Here is a 24,018-nt window from a genome sequence, read left to right as displayed (position 1 = left end):
ATTTTGGGGGGGGCTCCTGGCAGGAGAGCCAGCCTGAGTGTCACTTTCAACACCCCTCTGCCCTGTGGGACCGGGATGGGGGTCCTGACCCCCCCCCCCCACCAGCACCGTATGCACCAGCCCAGCGTGGCCCTTCCTGCTGCACATATTGGGCTCCTGCCCGTGTCCCCATACCCCATGTCCCTGTGTCCCCGTGTCCCTTTGTCCCCATACCTGTGTCTCCGTGTCCCTATGTCCCCATGCCCCCATGTTCCCATGTCCCTGTGTCCCGTGTCCCTTTGTCCCCATACCTGTGTCTCCGTGTCCCTATGTCCCCATGCCCCCATGTTTCCATGTCCCTGTGTCCCCATACCTGTGTCTCCATGTCCCTGTGTCCCCATGTCCCCATACTGGTGTCCACACTTTCCCATGCCCCTGTCTCCCCATGACCCTATGTTCCCATGCCCCCGTGTCCCCATGCCCCATGTCCCCATACCTGTGTCCCCATGCCCCCGTGTCCCCATGCCCCTGTGTTCCCATGTTCCCATGTTCCTGTGCCCCATGTCCCCATATCCCCGTGTCCCTATGCCCTGTGCCCCTGTGTCCCCATACCTGTGTCCCCATGCCCTCGTGTGCCTCTATCCCCATGTCCCCATATCGGTGTCCACATGTCCCCATGCCCCTGTGTGCCCGTGTCCCCGTGTCCCTGCATCCCGGCCGTGGTCCAGCTGGGAGAGGATGCTCAGCCCGGGGGCGGGGGGGGGGGGTGTGCACAGGGCACCGCGACTGAAGAAAAAAAAAAAAAAAACCACCTCGACTTTCATTTTGCGCTGCAAATCCCGAGCGGCGCCGCGGGAAAGGGGAGGAGCGGGGAGTAACCACGGTCGGGAAAAGGAAAGTGGACAAAAGGGAGGAAAAAAACCCCTAAAAACAGCAACTCTGCCACCCGCTCTGCGGGAAAACGGCCGCCCAGGGAGGGCTGCTTCAGGGAGCAAGGGGGTGCGGGCTCTGGATTTGTAATTAACCCCCCCGAATTAGTGCGCGTGTGAGCCTGCGGCCGCTGCTTCCTCGCCCGGAGCCGCGGGGGGCTCCCGGGGCCGGCGGACACGGGCGGAGGAATGGGAATGACTCAATCCGAGCGGGCGCCTTCGCGGAGCGAGGCCTTGTGGCCCTGCGGCGCCGCCGTCCCCGCGCGTCACGTGGGCGACGCCGCTGCCAGGAGCGGCGGGGCAGGGCGGAAGTGTCTGTGTGTTGGGGGGGGCGCGGGGCCCGGCGGCATGGAGGGGACGCTGGAGCAGCACCTGGAGGACACGTACGGGCCCGGGGGGACACGGGGGACGGGGGCAGGGCTGGCCGTGCCCCGCCGGGGCCGCGGGGGGTGGGGGGTGGGGGGGGAGCTGGGCCTAGGCCGGGCCGAGGCCTGGCCCGGCGCTCACCGCCGCTGTCTCCCCCCGCAGCATGAAGAGCCCGGCCGTGGTGGGCGTCCTCTGCACCGACTCGCAGGGGCTCAACCTGGGCTGTAAGTAACCGAGCACCGCGGGGGCGGGGGGGGGGGGCGGAACCGGGGCTTGCCCCAGCGGAGACCCCGGGTTAGGGGGGCATCGGGCCCGGCCCAGGCCCTGTAAGGACGCCGGGGGGCCCCGGGGCCGGCCATGCTGGAGCCCTCCCCGTTTGGGGGGCACCAGACCCAGCCTTATGGGAGCCCTCCCAGTCTGGGGGCACAGGGCCTTGTCTTGCAGGGGCCTCCTACACACACTGGGGGGACACCGGGCCTGACCCTACTGCAGCCTGCCCCCCCCCAACCTTCTCCAGTGGGGTCCCCAAAGTCCCTTTGGTCCCTTCCTGCACCACGGTACTCTGCATCCCCCACACACGGGAGGAAAAACTCCTGTCAGCTCTTCCTGCTGCTTAAATTCAGGCCAAAAATGGTGGTTTGAGGGCAGCGATTAGGGGAGAAGCTGCATCAGCCCACAGCGGGGGCAAATGGGCCCAGGCCCCAGAGGAGGCCGCTTCACGTGAAGCGCTGTCACGGCCTGTGTGGCTTCAGCCAACATCTCCCACCTCTCACAGGCCGAGGAACCCTCTCGGATGAGCACGCCGGCGTCATCTCCGTCCTCGCCCAGCAGGCAGCCAAGCTCACCTCCGACCCGACCGATACGCCCGTGGTGTGCTTGGAGTCAGACAGCGGGTGAGTGTCCAGCCCAGGGGGGCCACTTTTCCCCTCTGTTTGCCATTTCCCCCCAGCCCTGGGGCCCTCCCCAGTCAGATCCCAAAAGCAGCTCTCCTCACCATGAGCTAAACTGGCAGATGTGGAGGAAGCTCCATCTCTGAAGCCACGGGGGGAAGGTAGTCACTGCCATAGGCACGTGAATTCATAGAATTATCATAGAATGGTTTGGGTTGGAAGGGACCTTAAAGCCCAGGCAGTGCCCCCCCCTGCCCTGGGCAGGGACACCTCCCACCAGCCCAGGTTGCTCCAAGCCCCATCCAGCCTGGCCTTGAACCCCTCCAGGGATGGGGCAGCCACAGCTTCTCTGGGCAACCTGCGCCAAGGGCTCACTGCCCTCACAGCAAAGAATTTCTTCCTCAGATCTCATCGAAATCTCCCCTATTTTCGGTTTAAAACCCTTCCCCCTCATCCCATGGCTCCCCTCCCTGATCCCAAGTCCCTCCCCAGCTTTCCTGGAGCCCCTTGAGGGACGGGAAGGGGCTCAAAGGTGGTGTGTACACAGAAGGCATAATAATTCATTAGACTAAATGGCACCTTAAGGAGCAGGAACTGTAAAAGCGGTAGGAAACTTTTCAGGGGATGGTGGCTATTGCAGCTCAATACTGTTTCCCCACTTAGGCTAATAAAGCCCAGGCTGTAGCCGGTCAGCGTGGCAGGCAGAGACCCCTCCCAGCCCTGCAGGTCTAGCACAGAGCTGGGGATGCTGCAGCCACGGAGTGATGCTCCTGTCCAGTTTCCCACCCAAGTCAGCTCCCCCTCCTCGCAGCTGCCTTCTCAACCGCCTCAGTGCTTCTCTTCTTCTAGGAATATCATGATCCAGAAGCACGACAGCATCACTGTAGCAGTGCACAAGTTGGCATCCTGACCCTCCGGAACCCACGCAGAGCTCGGTTCCCCACTCCGGCCCAGCTCCTCCTCACTGGACAACCACTCTCCTCTGCTGCTCCAGCGCGGAACGTGCTCGTAGTACCAAACCTGGGCTGAAGGCACTTTCCCTCTCCACTTAACAGCTCCTTGTGCAGCTATCGGGGTCTCCAACTCACATTTTAGCACTTGTTCTGCTGAGGATGAAACGCGGGTCACTCACCAAGCTCATGTAATGATCAGATAGTACGAGGTGTGTGTGGGGGTGTGTGTGTGTGTGGCCTTATTTGCTGGAGAAATCAATAAATGACCTGCAAAAACACACCTTTGCCTCTCTCTGCTCCGGCTGTGAAAACTGTTGCCCATTGCTTTGCCTTATTTCCAAACTTTTCCCAGTCCCTTCTTCATTAGCGTTTCTCTGGAGAAAAGGAGCAGTGCACAAAGGCTTGAATTAACGGAGGCTCCTCCGGTGGAAAAGGTACAAACACTTTCCGAGGAATTTCTCCTAGGAAATGTTTAGCCTCCTCTAGTTAAACGTTCTGCGTGAGAGTTACTTGCTTACTCTGCCTTGGATTGAAGTTCAAACCTAAACGTGCTGGCCCTGCCTGGGCTGCCTGGTCCCTGCGTGAACTGTAAATGGATGTTGACAACATCCTCACAAATCCCGGCCTCCCTTTTTCTTACAGATTTGAGCGGGGAAACTATCCTGCAGAAAGGCTTTTCCCCTTGAAAAGCTGCTACGCTCAACGGCTTCCTATGCGTAAGGGAGTAGAGAGGAGCTGGGCCGCAGCTGTCCGTGCGTGAAGCAGAAGGGAAGCTTCACAGCCCAGCACGAGCTAAGAAATTGGGCTGGGACAGAGACAAAAATGACATCCATGCCGCTTTGACTTCACTGCTGGGAGAAGCTCTGCTTTTCAGCGACGTTCAGTCTCACAGTATGGGAAACGGGCGGCGGGGACGTGCCTCCCCTGCCTGGCTGGGCTTCGTGGGCGGCGTTAATTCCGTGTAGCAATGTTAATTCCGCACAACGACAGGCCTCGGTGTCTCCAAGCTCTGTGGCGGCGGTGAGGGGGTCCCTGTGGTCCCCTCTCCCTGGCAGCCCGCGGAGCTGGGAGCAGCTCAAGCCGCAGCGGTTCCTCCTGCACACCCCACTGCTCTGAGAGCTGATGCTGCACCAGATGCTGCCGCCTTCTCCCCAGCACCCCCCTGCCAAGCCCCCCCCCCCCAACCCGGCCTTCAAACCATCCTCACTGCAAAAACCATTGCACTTGAATAAAAGCTTAATGCGCGTATTAGAAGTCCTACTACAGGGAAAGCCCCTCCGTAGGCTCCGCTATATCCTGGGCTCCTGCAGGAAGATGGAGCGTTGCCTTCTCCGCCAAGGGAGGGGGAGCAGAGATCGGTATCACGATCCTACAATTTTCTCTGCCCTCAGGAGCGCCGATTGGGGTGACAGGTCAGCCAAAACGGGGGGCGGGGGGGGAGGAAGCGTGAGGGCTGTATTTACCCAGGAGTTTGTGCATATTTACAATGGAGGCATGGAGCCAACTCAAATCCCGCTCGACTACCAGCTCTGCACAAGGGCCGCGGCAGCACGGCTGCCCTGCTCCAGCTGCCGAGCATCTTAGTTGGAAAACCTAAAGCTTTCCGGACTATCCCCTCCCAAATGACGCAGTTTTCCAGGCCAAGGGCCGCACAGCAGAGGCAGGGATGGGGGTCTGCTCCCCAGCAGCCCCAGGCTTGGCTTCAGGCCACCATTGCCACCTACTGCTCTGCTCAACGCCTGGCAAGACCCGGGGCTTCGCCTGGAGCTACAACCCTTACAAGGCTTCCCCTCCTCTTTTCCTCCCAGCAGGATTTCTGCTCCAAAAGCCCTGGGTTTCCTGCTCCTGGCTGGGAAAGGGGAGGGACTCCTGGCCTTGGGGCCCCACAAGCCGGGCTCTGCCTCCAGGAAGGAGGAGGACGGGCTCCGGCCACGCAGCCCCAGCGTTTGCCGGGCTCCATGTCCCGCTTCAGGGCTCATCGGGAAGGACAGACACCGTTATCCTCACCGGAGGCGAACGAAGGACCAGCCTTTGGGGTGCCAAGTCAGGAAGGGGGGATTTAGTCTCTGGAGCAAATGAAAAAGACGATTCCTCTTTGCAATCGACTTTTTTGGGGAGGATTTTCCAGCATGGAGCAGCGAGGAGGTAAGGAAAAGTTTCAGGTTCATCAGCCCCGGCTGCTCTGAGGTCCGGCTGCTCCCGCGGGCAGGATCCTGCCGCTGCCGGGGGTGCGGGATGGGCGAGAGGAGGGACGGGAGATGGAGCAGAGGAAGGTGGGGAAGGGAGAGCTTCCCACGAGAGCTCACAGACGGATACGGCCGGCGACCCCCCGGCTTCTGGCACGAACCTACCGAGCTGCTCGCTCTAAGGCAGCAGCAAGCTGCTTGTCACTTAAAACCCCGTAAAGCTTAAGTGGTTGCAGTAATTCGGTGGGAAAGAAAAAGGCTACTAAACTGTTTGCAGGCAGTGGCAGCGTCCAACTTACTACCTTCTGTTGGCAAAAAGGCTGGTAAAAGCTGCGCCCGCCCTCAAAAGTTTTTGCAAGCTCGATGCGAAATACCGGTGCCTGCCCGCCGTTGACAGCAAAGGGGTTAAAGGGCTCAAGGGTGGCCACGGGAGCAGTTTTTGAACCGAACCAGCAACACAGCGAGGTGTTAACGTGTCCTGAAATTCTCATTTCCAGGGGAAAGGAAGGAGGAAGAGCTGGAGGCTCCGGCAGCCGGGAAGAGCCCAGGTGCCGAAGCCGGAGGGTGGGCATGGGGAGTGGTGTTCCACTTCTTCCTGGTAAGCGGAGAACAAACTCACCTAAAGCCTCCCGGGGCTGGGGCGGATAGAAAGTCTCGAGTCCCGCTCCCGCGGAGGACAGGACGGGCCAATCCCACCGAGCTAGCGGGGAAAAAACCAGCCCTGCTTTGCTACAGCGAGTGCCATCGCCCGTTTCCCCGGGGGGCTTCCCCTACAAAATGCCACCTGAAAATGTCTCAGTGACGTAAACGAAGGCGCCCGACCTGCAGCCCAGGGCCAAAAAGGCCGTTTGCAAGGATAAGATGATTTTTCCCCTACTCGTTCCCGCCACCACTGGGGTGCCAGACCCCAAAGGGGTGTCTTCGACCTTCGGTAAGGGCGAGATTCCCACCGTGGGGCAGCGGAGGGTGGGAGCCAAGATGGGTCCCCAGGGAGCGACTGCGGGAGCAGCACAGGGCGCAGGCAGCACGCACACACTCGGTTACTCTCTCCTGGGAGGACCGAGCATCTCAACACCACCGAAAAGGCACTAATTCTCCAGGCCACAGGCTCTAATACCACCCAGCATCTTCCCATCAGGGACGAAGGCGACGCCATCCGCCAACCAGGCAAGCTGGGAAGCGCAGGAAAGCTTTCCCCAATTTCCACTCCGTCCAAAGTAACTCGCTGCCAAAACATTAACCACCCGCCGCCGGGGGAGGAGGGAGGGAGTTAAAATTAAGGACACAAAACTGTCCTTTGTCCCCGTGGCAGGACAAGCCTGGGAAACCTCTCTGGCTAACGGCCATCCCCGCTCAACACCTCATCGACTGCTGGTGATCTATTAGAGCGCCAAGACACGTTTAGATCATTTTTTAGGATTAAAAAGTGACTTACAGAGAAAAAAAAAAACACCCTAAATGAGTCAGGCTCTAGTGTTATTTTGTTCCTTTTCTTCAGAAAAGCCCGTTTGGATGAATGGTTTTTTTGAGGGTCTGTTAATAAAACCACACCGTGGCCACCACGGATATTCCCCCACCACACGCTACACCAGTTAACGCGTCCCAGTTTGTTTCTCCCCAAACACAACAAATGACCCACCCAAGAAAAGCAGAAGGAAAAGCTTTTTCCCCCCTGCCTGACCCCTGTGGCACCTTACCTCCGTCTGCTTCCGATTCAGGTCAATGTCCTGGTGATGGGGATGCTCAAGACCTTTGGCATTTTCTTCGTGGCTTTCCAGGAGGAGGTGGGGGGCTCCTCCGAGCAAGTCAGCTGGATCGGCTCCATCATGTCCTCCCTGCGCTTCTTGGGAGGTGAGCAGGGACCCCTAAGGGTGGGGGCAGCACCTCAACCTCAAGCCCGTTTGCTTTGAGGCACTGGGGACGCTCCGCAGCTCCGATGTCCGTCCCCAGACTGCTGCAAGCAGGACACAGCTGACAGCCCCGTGGTGTCTCAGCAGGACCATGGTCCAAGGATGGGGATCACGGGCGTCACACCGCCTCGCTGTAGCAGGTTTATTTTACGTATTCAGAGTGAAGTCTCACCCCTAACACCAATATGATTGCCTCCGAGCAAACCAGCTGCTGAATAACTCATGGCCGTTGAGGGTGGTGAGCGTTCGGGCGAGCATTAGGAAGAAATTCTTCACCCTGAGGGCGGTGAGCCCCTGGCCCAGGTTGCCCAGAGAAGCTGTGGCTGCCCCATCCCTGGAGGGGTTCAAGGCCAGGTTGGACGGGGCTTGGAGCAACCTGGGCTGGTGGGAGGTGTCCCTGCCCAGGGCAGGGGGTGGCACTGGCTGGGCTTTAAGGTCCCTTCCAACACAAACCACAGAATCCCAGACTGGCCGGGGTTGGAAGGGACCTCTGGGGGTCACCCAGTCCCACCCCCGGCCAGAGCAGGGTCACCCAGAGCAGGTGGCACAGGAACGCGTCCAGGCAGGGTTGGGATGTCTCCAGAGACGGAGACTCCCCCACCTCTCTGGGCAGCCTGTGCCAGGGCTCTGCCACCCTCAGGGTGAAGAAGTTCCTCCTCATGTTGAGATGGAACTTCCCATGGTCAAGTTTGTGCCCGTTGCCCCTTGTCCTGTCCCTGGGCACCACTGAGAAGAGCCTGGCCCCATCCTCCTGACACCCCCCCTTTCAGTATTTATCAGCGTTGATAAGATCCCCCCTCAGACATCTTTTTTCCAGACCAAAAAGACCCAAATCCCTCAGCCTTTCTTCATCAGAGAGGTGTTCCAGTCCCCCAGTCATCTTGGTAGCCCTTTAAACCATTCTATGATTTGAACATTTGGCCTTGGAATTCCTCCCCCTGCGCCATCCCCGGAGCTCCCAGGGTCCAAGGCAAGGTCTCTCGGCTGCTCTCCTAAATATTAACCCATCCCGAACCTCTTGGGTCACCCCTCCTAGGGTGCCACACGGGCCACTCGTGGTAGCACCAGACACGCTGACCCCAATACGCGTCCCCGAGCCCTGCCAAGCGCCATTTGCCACCTTCAGCCTGAGCTTTCTCCCTCCTTTCCCTTCCAGCCCCGCTCGTGGCCGTGGCCTGCAGGAGGCTGGGCGAGCGGCCCACCTCCATCATGGGGGCCGGGCTGGTCGGCGGGGGCTGCCTGCTGAGCACGCAGGCCACCAGCGTCCCCTTCCTCTGCGTCTCCATGGGACTCCTCCTGGGTGAGCAGCCCGCGAGACTCGCGGTCGGGCAGCGACTGTCCAGTGCACGACGGGTAAAAAGCAGCTCCTTTAACGATAAATCCGGCACTTCCTATAACCGCTAAGCAGCCCCAGCTCTTTTCCATGAGATGTTGCGTGAAACCCCAAAGCTTCACGCTCAGGAGCACAAAATACCAGTTTCCACGTGCTGGACCCAACTAACCTCGCTTTTTTCCTGGACCTAACACGAATCCCCGTCTTTTAAAATCCCTTACTAAAAGCACACAGCCTCAAACCCCCCAGATGCTAAACACCACGTGTGGCGGGGGGGCTGGAACTAGATGATCTTTAAGGTCCCTTCCACCCTGAACCATTCTGTGATTCCATAAATCTTATTTTCCACTGACCGCAACAGCAAAAATCCGCCCCCCCCCCCGCCGGCTTTCAGCCCACGAACCCCGCGGAGCAGCTCCACTGCAGGGACAACGAGCGTGGGACGGCGCGACTTCGAACCCCTAAAGCTCACGAGATGAAGCCGCCGCTTTTTGGGGCCGGACGTCTTATTTCCGCCCTTCCCGTAGGTATGGGGTTCGCCTGCCTGTACCAGGCGGCGGCGGTGATGACGGCCAAGCGCTGCAGGACACGGCTGGCTTTCTCCAACGCCATCGCCCGCTCCGGGATGGGGCTGACGTTCCTAATTGCCCCCTTCACTCAATTTCTCATCGATTTTTATGGCTGGCAAGGTGAGAGCATCTCCCGTTCATTCAAATTCATCAGCGTTAAGAGGGTGTTGGAGGATATTCCGGGCGGGATAAGAGGTTCTTTTTAAAAATGAAAATTGGATGCACCGAGGAACAACTCGGCCTCTTCTAGGAGAGTTTGGGGGCATCTTGTTAATGATTAAACACTTAATCAGTCGTTAAAAGTTAAGTCAGCATCAAAACAGAGCCCGTAGAAACCAAAACCAAAACTCCCTACTTTTACTACGCTGTTTCAAGGCCGCCTTGAAGGTCCATCACACATAATGGACTTTTAATGAGGGCAAACAAACTCCCAAATCCTGGAGGTAGCTCTGGATTTGTTGTGTGTGTCACAGCGAAAAGGGCCTTCCAGCTAGAAAAACGGGAATCAAAACTCCTGCAAGGTACCTCCTCCTCACGCCAGCACTTTTTCCCATGTTCAACGCAAACCACACCCCATTCTAGAAAGATCGTCCCCTACTGCTCCTCCTTTCCCAGGCCAAGAAAAAAAAGCATCTCTTCCCTTCCCTCAGGTACTCTCCTGATTTTCGGAGGCATCATGTTAAACCTCGTGCCTTCCAGCATGCTGCTGCGACCCATCCACACCCAGCCGCCTCAACGGTCCTCCGGGAAAAATCAAGACCCTGGGGCTTTAACGGCAAAGGAGGATTCAGAACCCCTTGCTGGATGCTTAGATGAAACCGCTCGCGGGGAAACACAGCTTTGCCCAGCACAGGACCTTCCCACCACGGAGGGAGTCACGATTCCCCACGGCAGAGATGTCTCTGGTCCGGTGAATACACTGGATTCGGAAGGGTTTGAGAAACCCCCCGTGGAGAGCTGCTGGCCAGAAACAGCCGCCGAGGCCAAGAGAAGCTCCAAATCCCTTCCACCGCCCGCGAAAGAAAATTCGCAGCCTCTCCTCGACTTCTCCCCACTGAAGGATCCCGTCTTCGGCATTTTCACGTGGTCTTTTTTGTTCAGCCACTTGGCCTATTTCGTGCCCACCTTCCACCTGGTAGCAAGAGCCAGGACGCTGGGCATCAGCAGCATGGATGCCTCTTACCTCGTTTCAGTGGCTGGTAGGCAAAAAAAAATAATAACCTTTTAAACCCATTTATCATTCCGATGATACCGAAAACAGGAAAGGAAAGCAACACAAATCTTGGCAAGAAATAGTCGCGAGTATGTCTTAGAACAAATCTTCATGGAAGAGGTGGAGCTCGCAGCCCTTACCCCGCTTCTGTATCCATAGCGTCGCCTTCCGTCCGCGTACAAAGCGGCTCTCGCGTGTTGGGTGGGTCTCTCAGCCGAAGCTGGATGATGCCCCAGCCTCGCTGAGCCGAAAAAACCCCAAGTTTCCAATTACGTAGGTGCTACTTGTCCTCCTAAAGCCTCCCCACCACGGCCCCAGCTCAGCTCAAACCCACCAGCCGCAGGAATCCGGAGTCACTGGGCATTCAAAAACCTCCCGTTTGACCCAGGAATGTGTGCAGAGAGAGGGGAAAAAACCAAAAAAAAAAAAATTAAAAAAAAAAAAAAATCAATCCTAAGGAGGAAAAAAAACCCCACATTAACTGGATCTGGCCATTTTGATTTGGCACGTTCGCCTCCAAGGGCAAAAAACAACCCGAAGAAACCCCCCCCAAAAAACCCAACCTGCCTGATTATAAGCAGGGATTAAGTAGCGTCAGGTTAAGAAAGCGGCTGCAACCTCAGTCATCATAAAATATTTTATTGTACAAAAATAAATTCCACTTCCACGCCGCTGTATAATATTTAGGCATGACGTGCACCGTCAAGGAATCCAGAAGGCAGCGCTTAATCTGACATTTTGCATTAAGAGTGGGAGGGACACGGCGGTCAGCGAGGTATTAGCTGACAGCGAGCACTCCTCTGGTCTTCAGCTCATAAAAACATATTGGAAAAAAACCCCGCAAAATCCAAGTATCAAAAGTTTGCTGAGCCTTTAAAAAACAAAACAAAACAAAACAAAACAAACCTGCCACCGTTCCGTCCTTCTTTGCTGCTTTACAAAAACCGAAAATCACACGAGCGGATTTCTTCTCAATATTCCGCTTTATCTCCGGCTTGAAAAAGAGACGGAACAGCAAGCTTATCCTTCCGATTTTTACCGAAGGGCACTTCGGAGTTTTCTGCTGAGTGCAGAGCCCTTAACTGAATTCTCCCAGACCACTCCGGTGCACCCACAGGCACTTGGGCAATAGGAGGCACCAAGGGAAAGGAAAAAAATAAAAAACAAAAAATAAAGCACAACTTTTACAACACCTTGAAAACACTTTCCTGTAACCTCAGCCCTTTGCGGTCACGTTCTTGCAGCGAGCGGCAGGTGGAACGAGGCCGCGTTTCACAGCAACGCAGTGCAAAATAGCAACAATTAATAAAATAAAGCCTTTTTTGAGGTTCTGGTGAACTCCTCTTTCCCCCCAGGCGTCACGGAGACGGTCAGCCAGCTGCTCTCGGGCTGGGTCGCCGACCAGAACTGGACCAAGAAGTATCACTACCACGTGGCTTACCTTCTCCTGGGCGGTGTCACCAACCTGCTCTGTCCTCTGGCCACCACCTTCCCCTTACTCATGACCTACGCCGTGGCCTTCGCGGTTTTCTGCGGCGGGTTCATGGCTCTGGTCCTCCCTGTGCTGGTGAGTAGGATATTTCGTTAAAAATAAAGAAATGTAGTAGGTGGCATTCTGTGCTGGTGAGTAGGATATTTCATTAACAATAATGAAATGCAGTAGGTGGCATTTCCAACAGTATTCCAAAATGATGTGAAAACCCTTTCAGAAGCTGCAGGAGAGAGCTGGGGGGGTTCAGCCTGGAGAAGAGAAGGCTCCGGGGAGACCTTCCAGCCCCTTCCAGTCCCTAAAGGGGCTCCAGGAAAGCTGGGGAGGGACTCTGGAACAGGGAGGGGAGCCACGGGACGAGGGGTAACGGTTTTAAACTGGAAAAGGGGAGATTTCGATGAGATCCGAGGAAGAAATTCTTGGCTGTGAGGGTGGTGAGCCCCTGGCCCAGGTTGCCCAGAGAAGCTGTGGCTGCCCCATCCCTGGAGGGGTTCAAGGCCAGGTTGGACGGGGCTTGGAGCAACCTGGGCTGGTGGGAGGTGTCCCTGCCCAGGGCAGGGGGTGCCACTGGCTGGGCTTTAAGGTCCCTTCCCACCCAAACCATTCTATGTTTCTGAGAGGGCTCTCCCCTCCAGCCTTCCCAGCCTGAGCCACTGGAGAGGCCCAAACCTCCTCTCCAACCCACTCACTGGTATCCCCAGCCCCAGTGCAACAGAAGTGCTGGGAGTTTATTGCAGATTTTTAATGACCTGGCTCTGCTAATTGCCCCCCACATCCTCCTCTCTAAAGGAGATCGCTCCAGCTCATAGGAAATGAATGGTCTCATCCTGCTCCCCATCTCACTGTTGCTAAGACAGAGGGTTGTGCGTATCTGCTCCCGATTCCAGAATTCTCTCTAACACGCTCCAACCAGGCAGGATCTGGGTAGGGAGGCATCATTATAATTTGCCATTTCTTTCTGGGAAGGAATTCCGAGTTTAAAAGCCCTTCCTCGAAGTCTCGGCAGCGTCACTGGTTTGGGAAAGACGCCCAAGCAGCCGGGAAGGCGGAAAAGCATCTCGCATCCCAGTAATTTCCCTGCTGGCCTTAAGGAGGCGAGCGGATCCCAGGCTGAATCAGCCCTACAGGTGCAAAGTCCTTTCAAAAGCGCAGCCGAAGAGGAAACTCCCCAGGGAAAAAAAAAAAAAAAAAAAAGAAAAAAATAATAAAATCTCTTGGGCTTGCACATTGACATGAGCTCAACCGGTAATTATCCGTTTTGTTTTGCAAACAGGTGGATCTAGTGGGTGTGCAAAAACTCCACAGCTACTTGGGGTTCGCTGCCTTCTTCGCCGGGATCGCAGCCGTCGGCGGACCCCCTCTGGCAGGTAACTCCGGTGTTGCGTAGAATATTCACCCACCGCAGACGTCCAGGGGTAAAACGTGCTGCTGGTCCGCTGTCGTACCCGTATGCATCCAAGGAGGGTTTTTCTGTACAAGTTGTGGGGGGTGTGTGTGTGTGTGTGTGTGTGTAAAACACCCCTAAACGTATTTCAGAAATGTATCTTCATAGCCCGGCTGGTGAATTTGCAAAACCCAACCAGCAGTTTTTGGAAAAAAGCCGCGAGGAAAAAAGGAGGCTAAACCCCAGGCGCACATTTTAGACCACAGCATTAGAGGAACGACCAGGTCAGCGCGGATTTTACCCCCAACAGGGCACTGTAACACTGGACTTGGAGGAGAAGGACCGCAGGAGAGGCACGGAGGGGAAGGTAATGCAAGGACGGACTCAGCAGCAGTCCCACCAGGCAGAGGAACTGAAACAGTCTCAAGTAATCTCTTGTTTTGAAGAAGATTAGGCAGCTCAGCCACAAGAGCTCCTGGGCCCAAAGATAAGGAGGATGAAAAAGCCTTTCCCTCTTCTCCCGCTGCCAGAAAACCAAAGCGGTTTTGAGTATCTGGCAGATTTCAAGAGCTTCGAAGCGAGTCTCCAGTCTCTGCTTACGAGCGAGGGACTTGTTCTCCTCCAAACGTCTCGGCCAGGACAAAGCTCTTCCTCGCCCTGATGACTCTTTAGCCATACCTCATCGTGGAGACGGGCCCTGAGCTCTTGCGCGGTCCTCCTGATGCAAACAAACTAGAAAGAGCTGCAAGGTCAAACATCAGGCTGAACGATGTCCCATCCCTCACTCAGCAAACGCATTCTGAAGACGGAATAAAACTTGGCGATGTTAAACAGAACGTGGCCAGCGGGTGGAGGGAGGTCATCCTCCCCCTCTGCTCTGCCCTGGGGAGGCCACAGCTGGAGCACTGGGGCCAGTTCTGGGCTCCCTGGTTCCAGAAGGATGGGGAACTGCTGGAGAGAGTCCAGGGGAGGCTACGGAGATGCTGAGGGGATGGAGCATCTCTGTGCTGGGGAAAGGCTGAGAGCCCTGGGGCTGTTCACTGGAGAAGAGCAGGCTGAGAGGGGATCTCAGCAATAGCCAACGGGCCGGGGGCAAGAGGATGGGGCCAGGCTCTTCTCAGTGGTGCCCAGGGACAGGACAAGGGGCAACGGGCACAAACTTGACCATGGGAAGTTCCATCTCAACATGAGGAGGAACTTCTTCACCCTGAGGGTGGCAGAGCCCTGGCACAGGCTGCCCAGAGAGGTGGGGGAGTCCCCGTCTCTGGGGACATCCCAACCCCGCCTGGACGCGTTCCTGTGCCACCTGCTCTGGGTGACCCTGCTCTGGCCGGGGGTGGGACTGGGTGACCCCCAGAGGTCCCTTCCAACAACCACCATTCTGGGATTCTGTGGTTTGAGTTGGAAGAGACCTTAAAGCCCACCCAGTCCCACCCCTGCCCTGGGCAGGGACACCTCCCACCAGCCCAGGTTGCTCCAAGCCCCGTCCAACCTGGCCTTGAACCCCTCCAGGGATGGGGCAGCCACAGCTTCTCTGGGCAACCTGGGCCAGGGGCTCACCACCCTCAGGGTGAAGAATTTCTTCCTAATGCTCGCCCGAACGCTCACCACCCTCAGCAGCTGTGAGTTATTCAGCAGCTGGTTTGCTCGGAGGAGATGATCCCCAGAAGTCCCTTCCATCTGTGGTTCTATGAACTTGTTCTTCATCTACTGCTTCCTGGCCCCCACCTGCAGAGGCATTTTTCGCTTGGAGCTGCCAAGGATTCGGTAAATACCAGCTCCGGGCTGCAAAGTTTTAGCAAGGCCGCTGTGACAAAATTGATTTCCCTACTCGGTATTTCCAGGTTGGTGAAACTCTGTATATGGATGCAATTTCCAGCAACTAAAGCGTTTCCTTGACAGCCTGCTTTACGCTGTCACGGTGATGCATAGCCTATATCCAATAAAATCTCTTCTGCTGATACAAGACGTATGCCCACCAAAAAGCAATCCCTGTACAACCACCGCAGTAAATTCCCCGACAGAGTAACGCAGAGTATGAAAAGAGCTGAGTAATTTGGCAATCCCTTATCCATGCATCATACGCGCTAAGGTAGCGGTTACGCTTTCGCCCAATATATTTTCGCTAATAAGCCTTTGGCTTTCGGAAAGCGCCAACTGCTTGGCGCGCGAACGCTGCCGGATTTTGTCGAGCAAGCAGGTTTCCTGCGAAAGAGCCTTCCATGGAAATCGCTCTTCTTAATACCGGCGGGATAACTAAAGGCCACATAAAGCCAAGAAGCAAAACTCTCGCTGATCCCTGTCACCGCAGGCAGAGCGAGGGGCAAAGACCTCAGGATCGAGATTTACGATCCAAGATAAATTCTGCAATTTTCTCTTCCAGTACAGCCGTATTAAGCGTGAAAACCGAATACGACCAGAAGCTACTGATTTAGTGCCCCAAAGCATCTGCTCCTTACAGAACAAGGCTGAAATGTACGTGAGACCCTGGAGTTTAGTGCCTCCGACTGCTGCCGACCTCCCCCCGACCTTGACTTCAGAATTACACAATTTTAGAAAACTTGAGTATTTTTAATGCAGCAAAACCCGAGGCGTGGCGGCAACCGCTAAGGTTAAAAACGCTCGTTTTGCGCACTAGGACAAAGCCTAACCAAAACGCAACGAAAAGGTGACTTACCTCTGAATCTGTTCAACTAAAAGCCTTTAAATCCGGAGGACAGCCGGCCCCAGCGAGAGCCCGGGGTGAAGAGTTTGCTGCTGCCTTCACAGCTCCTCGGCCCCCAGCACTGCGGGATGCCTCTGCCGCCCTGAAAAAAAAACAAAACAAAACAAAAAAAAAAACCAAAACAGACCAACCATTATTTTGGCAAGCCGCAAGCGAGCTAAGGAGAGAAGCGCGTGCCCTATTTCCATGTGCAGTACCAACCACTAACTCAAACTGCAAAAGGAATAAAACCAACCGCGTAATCCAAGATCACAAACCAGGTTCCAACGCGCCAGTCCCAGCAAACCGGGGCGGTGAAGGGGGAGAGGATGGAGTTATTTGAAAGCCGTGCTGGCACGGGCGTTTGGATGCTCTCACCGAAATTTTACCTGCATCTTCACACCAGGTGTTGCTGTTTAGGGCACCCGGAATAAAGAAAATTTCAGATTACAGATCGGCAGCACGGCGTAAACAGCCCGAGGACGTTTAGTTTGGACCACTTAGGTGCCAGGGATTTACCGGCGTCGCTTACAGAACTGCTGCTTTGCTTAAGTCTGCACACACCCACGAGCTTCTAATTCAGTTTTCTGCAGCAGGAAGGAATTTTTTTGGGTTTTTTGGGGGGGAGGGGATGGGGAGCGGGGGCGCCGACACCGCAGGCAGGTGCTTGAAAAGGCTGGGGTGGCGTGCGGTGGAAGGCCATCGCCGTGCTGCCGGCGAGGAGGCAACGCTGGTCTCTCAGCAGCAAGAAAAAAAAAAACAGAAAGATTTGAAAATATCCTGAAGGATATTTTTAAAAATTATTTAAATAAATAAATCGGAGCTCCACTGGAGCACTCTGCCCTGTACGTCTTACCAACCACTCCGTTAGCGTCCCTTCTCCTGTCCGAATCCCCCAGGCTCGGCCAGCAAAACCAGATCCCACCTTCGAGACTAAACCAAAACCATCAGGGTCACGGGAGAAGCCACCCACGTCACCACCTCCAGCGCCACGGGACTCTCCTTTCCCACACCAGGCTCCGGCTCCGCCTGCGCCGCGGCTCACACGATATCCCTGAGAAAAAACACAAAGCAGAGCTGAAACCCCCCCTGAGAAAGGCAGGAGCCAACGGAAACCGAAGCCGGGGCAGAGCAGCGCATCCCGCAGCCTTTCCTCTCTTTTAGAAACCCCTCCTGCGGCCGTCAACGTCTACAGCAGGAAAGCGCCAGCGCCTCTGGTTTGTCACGGATCCCCAAATTTTCCCGGCGCCGTTTCTCTCCCCGCTGGGTGCCGCGGCGCCCGCGGATAACAGCGGCGGCAACGCTCCTGCGCGGCCCAGAGCGGGGGCTCCGGGGACCGTACGAATCCCCCTCCCGACCAGGGCTGCTTTGAAGAATCCCAGATTTGGGCCAAATCTGCCCTTTGTGTGAATCATGCAAGTCCACAGGTGCGAGCGGAGGCATTGCATTTTACACCAGCAGTGGATTTGGCCCGGCTGCTATCCCACCCCCAGACACCCAACCATCCCCACGCCAGGTTTGGGACTATATTAAAGTTTTTATTACGTGCGGCAGCGTTGTATATTTTAAATTCAACCCGAGGAATTATCCACCTTTAAAACGAGTGTCTAGTCACCAGATAATATGCCATAAACTAAACAAAACACTTCGAGGTCATTTTAAAAGCCCCCCTCGCGGATTCCTGAGTCTTTACGGAATTTAGGTTTTCCTTTTAAGTGCTCCCAAAGCTACTTTTAAGCGAGGTCACTTCAAGCTCCCGGGATCTCTCATATTAGACAGGCGGCGTTAAACGGGGTCTGCTCACAAGGCGGCAAAGGCCGGAGAACCTGGAATTTGCAGCCCAGATGTCGCAAACGCCGACACGTGCAAGTCATCTCAACAGCCCAACGGGACCCTCCATCTGCTCCAGCAGCTACTTTGGGCCCGTTTAAATACAAACGGGACAAAAAGGCAGGGATTAAATTCGATGAAATTAAAATCCCCGGCGGCGAGGAGGATCAGAAGTTGGCCCTGGGAAGAATGACCCTAAATTTGCCCATTAACCCAAGGGCAAGAGTCCGTACTCGCCAGGCACCGGCGGATGGCAGCCGGCCCACAAAGAGTTAAGATAATTTAAAAGAAAATATCTGAGGGGTTCTTAAATGAGAACACACAGCCTTTGCTTGCCGCCCACCTCCCAAAATGATTCCCCCCGCCCCCAGTGTGAAAAATCCAACAGCTTTAATAACAATCTTTTCTCCTGCAGGGTGGCTGTATGACTACACCCAGACATATGTCTGCTCCTTCCTCTTTGCTGGAGCCTGTGCTCTCATCTCACCTCTCTCTTTCTTCTTCGAGCCTTCGGCCCAGAAATGGAAGCTAAAAAAAGCCAACCTGAACCGCGGCCCCACGCTTGGCTGAAGCGATTCCGCGGTGGAAGTATTTAAAGGACGGTCTTTTGATTGCACCCACGACGGGAAAGGGATCGCTGGCACAGACCTTCTGTACCGGGAAATAGAAAACGGCAGCAAAAATGAAAACAGGAATGTTTAGATGACACATTCCCAGTTTGTATATCTAGATATTTCTCCTGCATGTGTGATTAAAGCCATCTCGGAAATCCAGAGTGTGAAGCGTTATTTGATGGGGAAAAAATAAGGCCCACGGCCCAGATGGACGCAGGCTTGGCTTTGACTTTTGCTCCTGAGCCTGTGTCGTTCTGTATTTGAGATTTATCCCCCGGCGTTCGGTCCCACAGCTCAGTATCGGAGCCGCCGAGCCGCCCCTCCAGCTCTCCCAGCCACCGCCGGAGCCAAACTGACTCACCTCTTGGGATGAGCCGGCCAAGGACCTCCAGAGTGCCAAAACGCGGCGGGAGATTGTAGCTTATTCTATTTAGATACCAATAATTAGCCCCGGGGAGAGATGCAAGGATAGAGATGGTACAGAGAGACAAGGATTAAACTTCCATGAGGATACGGAGAGTGGCCGTTCCACAAAAACCTCTTTCCGTGGAGAAGGATGCTGCACCGTGGCCGCTCGCTCTCCCGGGCTCGGTGTTATTCGCCACAGCACAGAGGACCTGCAAAGCGAAACCGATTCTAATTAAAGCCAGCCCCAAATACAAAAAACTTGAGACCATTCCCATCTCGCAGACCCCTCTCTCCCCTTCTCCCCACCCTCCCGAGCATCCAGCGGCTCCCTGGGATCCAGTGAACCCGCGGCGGCACATCCCAGAGCCAGGCAGCAATGCCGAGCCTATATTCAACCAGCGTCCTAGATTTAACTGGGATGGGCGAGATCTAACGCAGCTGCTTTGACTTTCTTCCCAGTATCGAGGTTGCAATTTTTTGCATTATCACCAGATATTTGAATTTATGACACAGACGTGGGATATCGTAAGGGTTTTACACGCAACCATCCCGGCTACTGGCATTATCCATCCCTTCCTCCTTATTTTTTACTTTTTTTTAACGTTAAACCAACAAGAGAGTTGTTTCCCCCTCTAGAAACACTCCTTCAAACTGTCAAATGGGTTATTTCAAGCACGAAATTAAGTGGTCTATAATTAATAAGGAGCCACAGAACATTACGGTGGTGTTAACGAGATAAAACATTATTGCCGCCGGCAAGAGTCCCCTCGCAGGTAACGGGCCAAATTCAGCACTTCCACAAGTACACGACGCCAAAGAAACCAGGCGTGCTTAAATGAGGGAAATATTTAGCCTTGGATTTGCAGCAGACGGGAAATATCGGTGCTACAAAGTTAATTTTTGTGACGTTCATTCACAGCTTCCCTTGACTCCTGCAGGAATCCGCAGGCGGCAGCAAGTGCTTCAGAAATCGTCCTTTTACACCTGAACTATGGCAAACCCAGCCCGTGATCCGGTTGTGCCGGTTAATACCCGTATCCATGACGAGTCTTCTTCCGAGCAACCGGGATTTAAGGATAAAACTGTTTAAGAGGCGTTGAAGGCCCCGGGTGTTCAGGAGGGGCGAGCAGGTACCCGGCAATTTGGCTCAAGCCAGTCCTGCCCTCAGCCCGGACCTTCTGCAGCGGGGCCGAAGCTTTCACCGGCAAATTTGAGTTTTCACCTCTTGAAACGTTCTCGTTCATCGCTCTCCTACCGAACTAATTAACGACTACCGGCAGCACCGCCTTCCTGCTGTAACAGGGGCTGTCAGGAACGCTCGGCTTCAGCGTTTCCAACCCAAAAGCTTCCGAAACCCCTCTGTAATTCCGCATTTCTCTAACACGTATTTGAGCTCAGGAGTGCTTTTCGCTATCGACGGCGTGAGACCCAGCGGCCAAAGCAACGCGGGGACGAAGAAGAACCAACACCCCACAACCTCACAACTCCTCCACACGATTTTCAGCATCCATCCCCGTGCTCCCATCTCCTCCTTTCCCCGTGAATAAAGCCACCCTGCTGGATCCTCCTAGAAATCCACCTCCTCGAGATCCTTCCACACCTTTCAACGCAAGCCCTGCTACATTTTTCACCTCTTTTGCCACCAAAAAATGACTTGCAGTGGGGTGCGGGGCCCACACCTCCCATCCACCTGCTTCCAACAAATGGGCTCCCTTTCAAAGCTCCGGGTTTTTAAGAAGGAGAGTCCTCCCCTGTCCTCTCCAGAGGAACACGCGCCACCAATTCCTTCCCTTTATTTAGAAAAATGGGTCTCCCAAGTTCTTGCCCCCTCTCTTTCCTCCTGCAAAGGAGCAAACAGCTCGGGAGCTCCCATTTCCCACAGCGTCTTACCCCTCAGACGGGCACCACCAGCCTTTATTTGCCCCAAAACTTAATTCCGCGGGGGCCCAAGTACCTCTCTCTGCCCCCCATGGCCTCTCATCTACCGAAAGAGGTTGAGGAAAAAGAGTCCCCACAAGAAGAAACTCCTCCCAGCCGCCCTGCGCAGTCCTACCATCGGGCTGGGAGGTGGGAGAAGAGCCTTCGAGCCTTCGAATTCCCAAGGGAGCAGGCTCAGGATGAACCTCCGGCTGCAGATCGGCTTCTCCCCGCTCACGCCGTTCGCTGGGAAGACAAGCACAGAGCGGATGGTTTAGTTCCCCTCGCGGCTCTGAAAACTCAAGCCATTTATTTACTTTACAGGCGACGCACGCATTAGAGAAACAAACAGCGACGAGGACGGGAACAACTGCCCGGAGGAAGGTTTTTTCCATCCCATTGAAGTCATCTTGCAAATAATTTCATGAAGGCGGTTTTGCATGGCAAAGAGCGTCACACGCTGTTTGGATGAACGCAAAAAGCAGGGTTTTGCTGGGACACGAGCGAGTTTTAAAAGCTGTAATCTCTTGGGTTGACTCGCGTATCCCCTTCCCGCCTCCTCCCTGACTCAACCGCGGAATACAGGGTAGGGAAAACGAGCGGGAAGGGCTTAACGTGGTCTTGAGCATCAAAAACGTTTTGCTTAAACACGGTGCCCTCCCCAGTCCTCCCTCCCCGTCCTGGGAAAGTGGGAGCCCAGCACAGAACTGGGTTCCCCTCCTGCTTTCCAGCCCGCGCCTGCCTCTCCAGCACCATCTCTGCCCTTTCTACGGGTAAAGAAATTGCTGCCAACCTCCTGGAGATCTGCCCGAGAAAATAATTTATCTTGCAATCAATAAAAAAAAAGCCCTGGAAAAGCACCGTCAGGCTCAGCACGCTGCCTGGTGTCACTCGGTGGAACATCTCCCCGCCCCACGCTCATCTTTCGCACGTGCGAGGCCCGGGGTAACGGGCCAGGGCCGCTCTTCCAATCGGATGAGAAATCCCATTCGGAAGCATTTTAACAAAGATTCCTCGGTTCGAAAACCTTCCTCAAATTCACACCAGAGAAACTGAACGCTAAAGATCCCTCCAAAGACACAGGGCCGCGCAGGCTCCCAGGGCCAAGCGCCCCAGCCACAAAAAGCCTTTATAAGTTGTTCAAAGAAACCAGCCTCCAACTCTTACTCTATCCCGACAGAAACCTGGTGCAACACCCCAAATGCCTTGGAAAAAAAAGAATAAACTTCATTTAGGTAAAAAGTTTTCTGTACCGACGGACAGGGGACCGTCACCCTGCATCCTGATTAATTTTAGCACCATAAAATTAAGAAAAGGAGAAGGAAACACGGCCTTGGCTTCTCCAACAAGACCTCGCAGCACACGCTGCTGCAGTTTAAGGATTAGTTACCCCCGGTTTTGTTTCATCCCAACAACGTGGCTGCCAGGCTACTGCAATTCCTGGGAATTACAGCGGGGAAAAACGCCTTCCTGGCATTAGTCAGTGATTTATTCCCAGGTATAATCCTGCGAGGCAGCACCGGGAGCCAGAGCTCTCGGTAAAAAAGGGAGCGAGCAGTAACACAGGAGCATTGGGACTTTGGTGCCATCTCAGCCCTGCTCAGAAGAGCCCCGTCACCCCCCGTCACCCGCCGCCAGCACCCGGTATTTCGGCGGGTCTGATTTACAGGGTGGGCACCTGCTGGATCGTAATCCACCCCCCCTTCCACCGATTTTTCACATAAACTGGGATGAAAAGCTGCTAAAACTCGGCTCAGGTCTATCAAAGCTACGGAAGTCAACGCAACTGGAGACCGCGTCAAGAATAAGTCCTTAACTCAGGCCGACATTATTTCATATTATTATTTTCTACTGCCACTCTACGCCCCCAAGGGTGCTGCCTGTCGGCTGCAGGTTCCCCTTCCTCACGCCGTATTTGTGGGAACCTGCTCTGGGTCATTAAAAAAAACCAGGGTGGAGATTTTAAAACATGGATTTAGCCGTCCCTCGGTACGGAAAATAAGCTCTCTCCCAGCTCGCGCTCTCCGTGCTCAGCCCCTCTTCTCGATAAAAACAATAATCTACTAAAAACCAAGGCTGGGACAGTCCCGCCGCTCCTCTCGGATGCCGACGGCTGATAAACCCAGGCACAAAGTACAGAGAAACTCCATCCTGATATTTACTGCATAAATTTATCGCGTAAATAAGCGAGATCACCTTTATATCGCAATAAAATCACACACACATGCCCTCGGCTCCAAGGGCTGGGCTGGAATCGTTTCAGCCGTTTCCCCCGGGCACGGGGTGAGCTGGGAGCCGAGCGGGAATCCCGCAGGGCTCGGAGCCCCGACGCCCGGGTGAGGGGCAACAAGCGTCGGGTTTAACCCAGCGCCCGGGATCTCGCCTCCTCCCTTCCGTGGCACCTTGGTTGCTTTAACGCATAAAACCGCTGCGAAACTCTCGCCGACGGCCACGCTGCGAGAAACACCGGCTTTGCAGGACACTCATTAACCACAGAAGAAAGAAGAAAATCGACATAATTCGGATTTTGAAGGAGAACAAGGAGCTTTTTCAGCAGCTGGCAGCGGTGCGGTTTTTTGGGTGGGGGCACACAACACCCCCCTAGACGAGGTGCTCCACCTCCCAGCGCTCCTGAGGTTTCTGCTTTTACTTTTAAGCCGCAGGAAGAAAGCAAAAAAAAAAAAAAGCAATTTAAAATAGGTGGGTAAGGATATGACAACACGGCCTTCCAGCAACAGGAAACAAGGCTGTTCTTCCTTCGCCCGCTTGTTTGGCAGATACCGCCTGTGGTTTCGGCTGTTTACTTGCCCTTACACGCGCTGATAACAGGAACGCGCGGCTTTTTTTCCTCTTTTTTTTCTTCTTCCCCCCCCCCCCCTTTTTTTTTTTTCCTTTTTTTTCCTTCCCGCCCCCCCCCCCCCAGTGCTTGTTTCCCTCCCTGCCTGGAACGCATCCCGCAGCCGGGTCTCTCGGATCCGCCGCCTTTGCAATGCGGAGCCTAATTAAGCCGAAATTCAGCAAAGCCCAAATTCCAAAGTTTTACTTCCAGCGAGATGAAAGCCTCCACAGGAGGCAGGGAGTTGGTTACGTATTTTTTTTTTCCCCCCTTAAAAAAAAAAAAAAAAAACAAACACCTTGAAAGGTAGGATAACGATTTTCATTGAAGTCGATGGGAATTTATCAGCTACCCTAATGAAAAAAAAATTAAACCAGATGTTTGGAAAACCCAGAAGTTTTAGCTTTAGCTAAGAGATCCTCAAGCCTGCAGTAAGCACAAAGGCGATGGCAGCTCTTGCTCATGGCCACAGACAATTTCAGAAGTAATTAACGGGTCAAAGTCTCCG

General features: G+C 54.8%; 2 protein-coding genes across 7 annotated transcripts in view; both read left to right on the top strand.

Annotated features, from left to right (window-relative positions):
* The first annotated feature begins 1,144 nt into the window (after positions 1–1,144).
* On the top strand, positions 1,145–3,395 carry LAMTOR5 (late endosomal/lysosomal adaptor, MAPK and MTOR activator 5). Its single transcript, XM_054181522.1, has 4 exons — positions 1,145–1,291; positions 1,437–1,498; positions 2,050–2,167; positions 3,014–3,395. Exons 1-4 carry the CDS (start codon positions 1,257–1,259, stop codon positions 3,072–3,074), a joined length of 276 nt encoding a protein of 91 aa, XP_054037497.1. The 5' UTR covers positions 1,145–1,256; the 3' UTR covers positions 3,075–3,395.
* Positions 3,396–4,365: 970 nt separating this feature from the next.
* Positions 4,366–24,018, top strand: part of SLC16A4 (solute carrier family 16 member 4) — a 383,212-nt gene continuing 363,559 nt past the window's right edge. Inside the window, exons 1-10 of one of the 6 annotated variants that reach the window (XM_054181465.1) lie at positions 4,366–4,529; positions 4,926–5,262; positions 5,801–5,901; positions 7,022–7,154; positions 8,370–8,513; positions 9,074–9,235; positions 9,766–10,314; positions 11,684–11,895; positions 13,091–13,184; positions 18,151–18,508. In XM_054181465.1, coding sequence (XP_054037440.1) covers positions 5,193–5,262; positions 5,801–5,901; positions 7,022–7,154; positions 8,370–8,513; positions 9,074–9,235; positions 9,766–10,314; positions 11,684–11,895; positions 13,091–13,184; positions 18,151–18,305 — 1,620 coding nt within the window. In that variant the 5' untranslated portion in view covers positions 4,366–4,529; positions 4,926–5,192 and the 3' untranslated portion in view covers positions 18,306–18,508. Of the gene's footprint in view, positions 4,530–4,709; positions 5,263–5,800; positions 5,902–7,021; positions 7,155–8,369; positions 8,514–9,073; positions 9,236–9,765; positions 10,315–11,683; positions 11,896–13,090; positions 13,185–13,511; positions 16,472–16,804; positions 18,509–24,018 lie in introns of those variants that run through there. The other 5 variants (XR_008463276.1, XM_054181466.1, XM_054181467.1 and 2 more) reach the window with 5 other exon arrangements.

Source organism: Rissa tridactyla, chromosome 21, assembly GCF_028500815.1.
Source record: "Rissa tridactyla isolate bRisTri1 chromosome 21, bRisTri1.patW.cur.20221130, whole genome shotgun sequence".
NCBI classification, from domain to species: Eukaryota; Metazoa; Chordata; class Aves; order Charadriiformes; family Laridae; genus Rissa; species Rissa tridactyla.
This window is presented reverse-complemented; position numbering and strand designations above follow the sequence as displayed.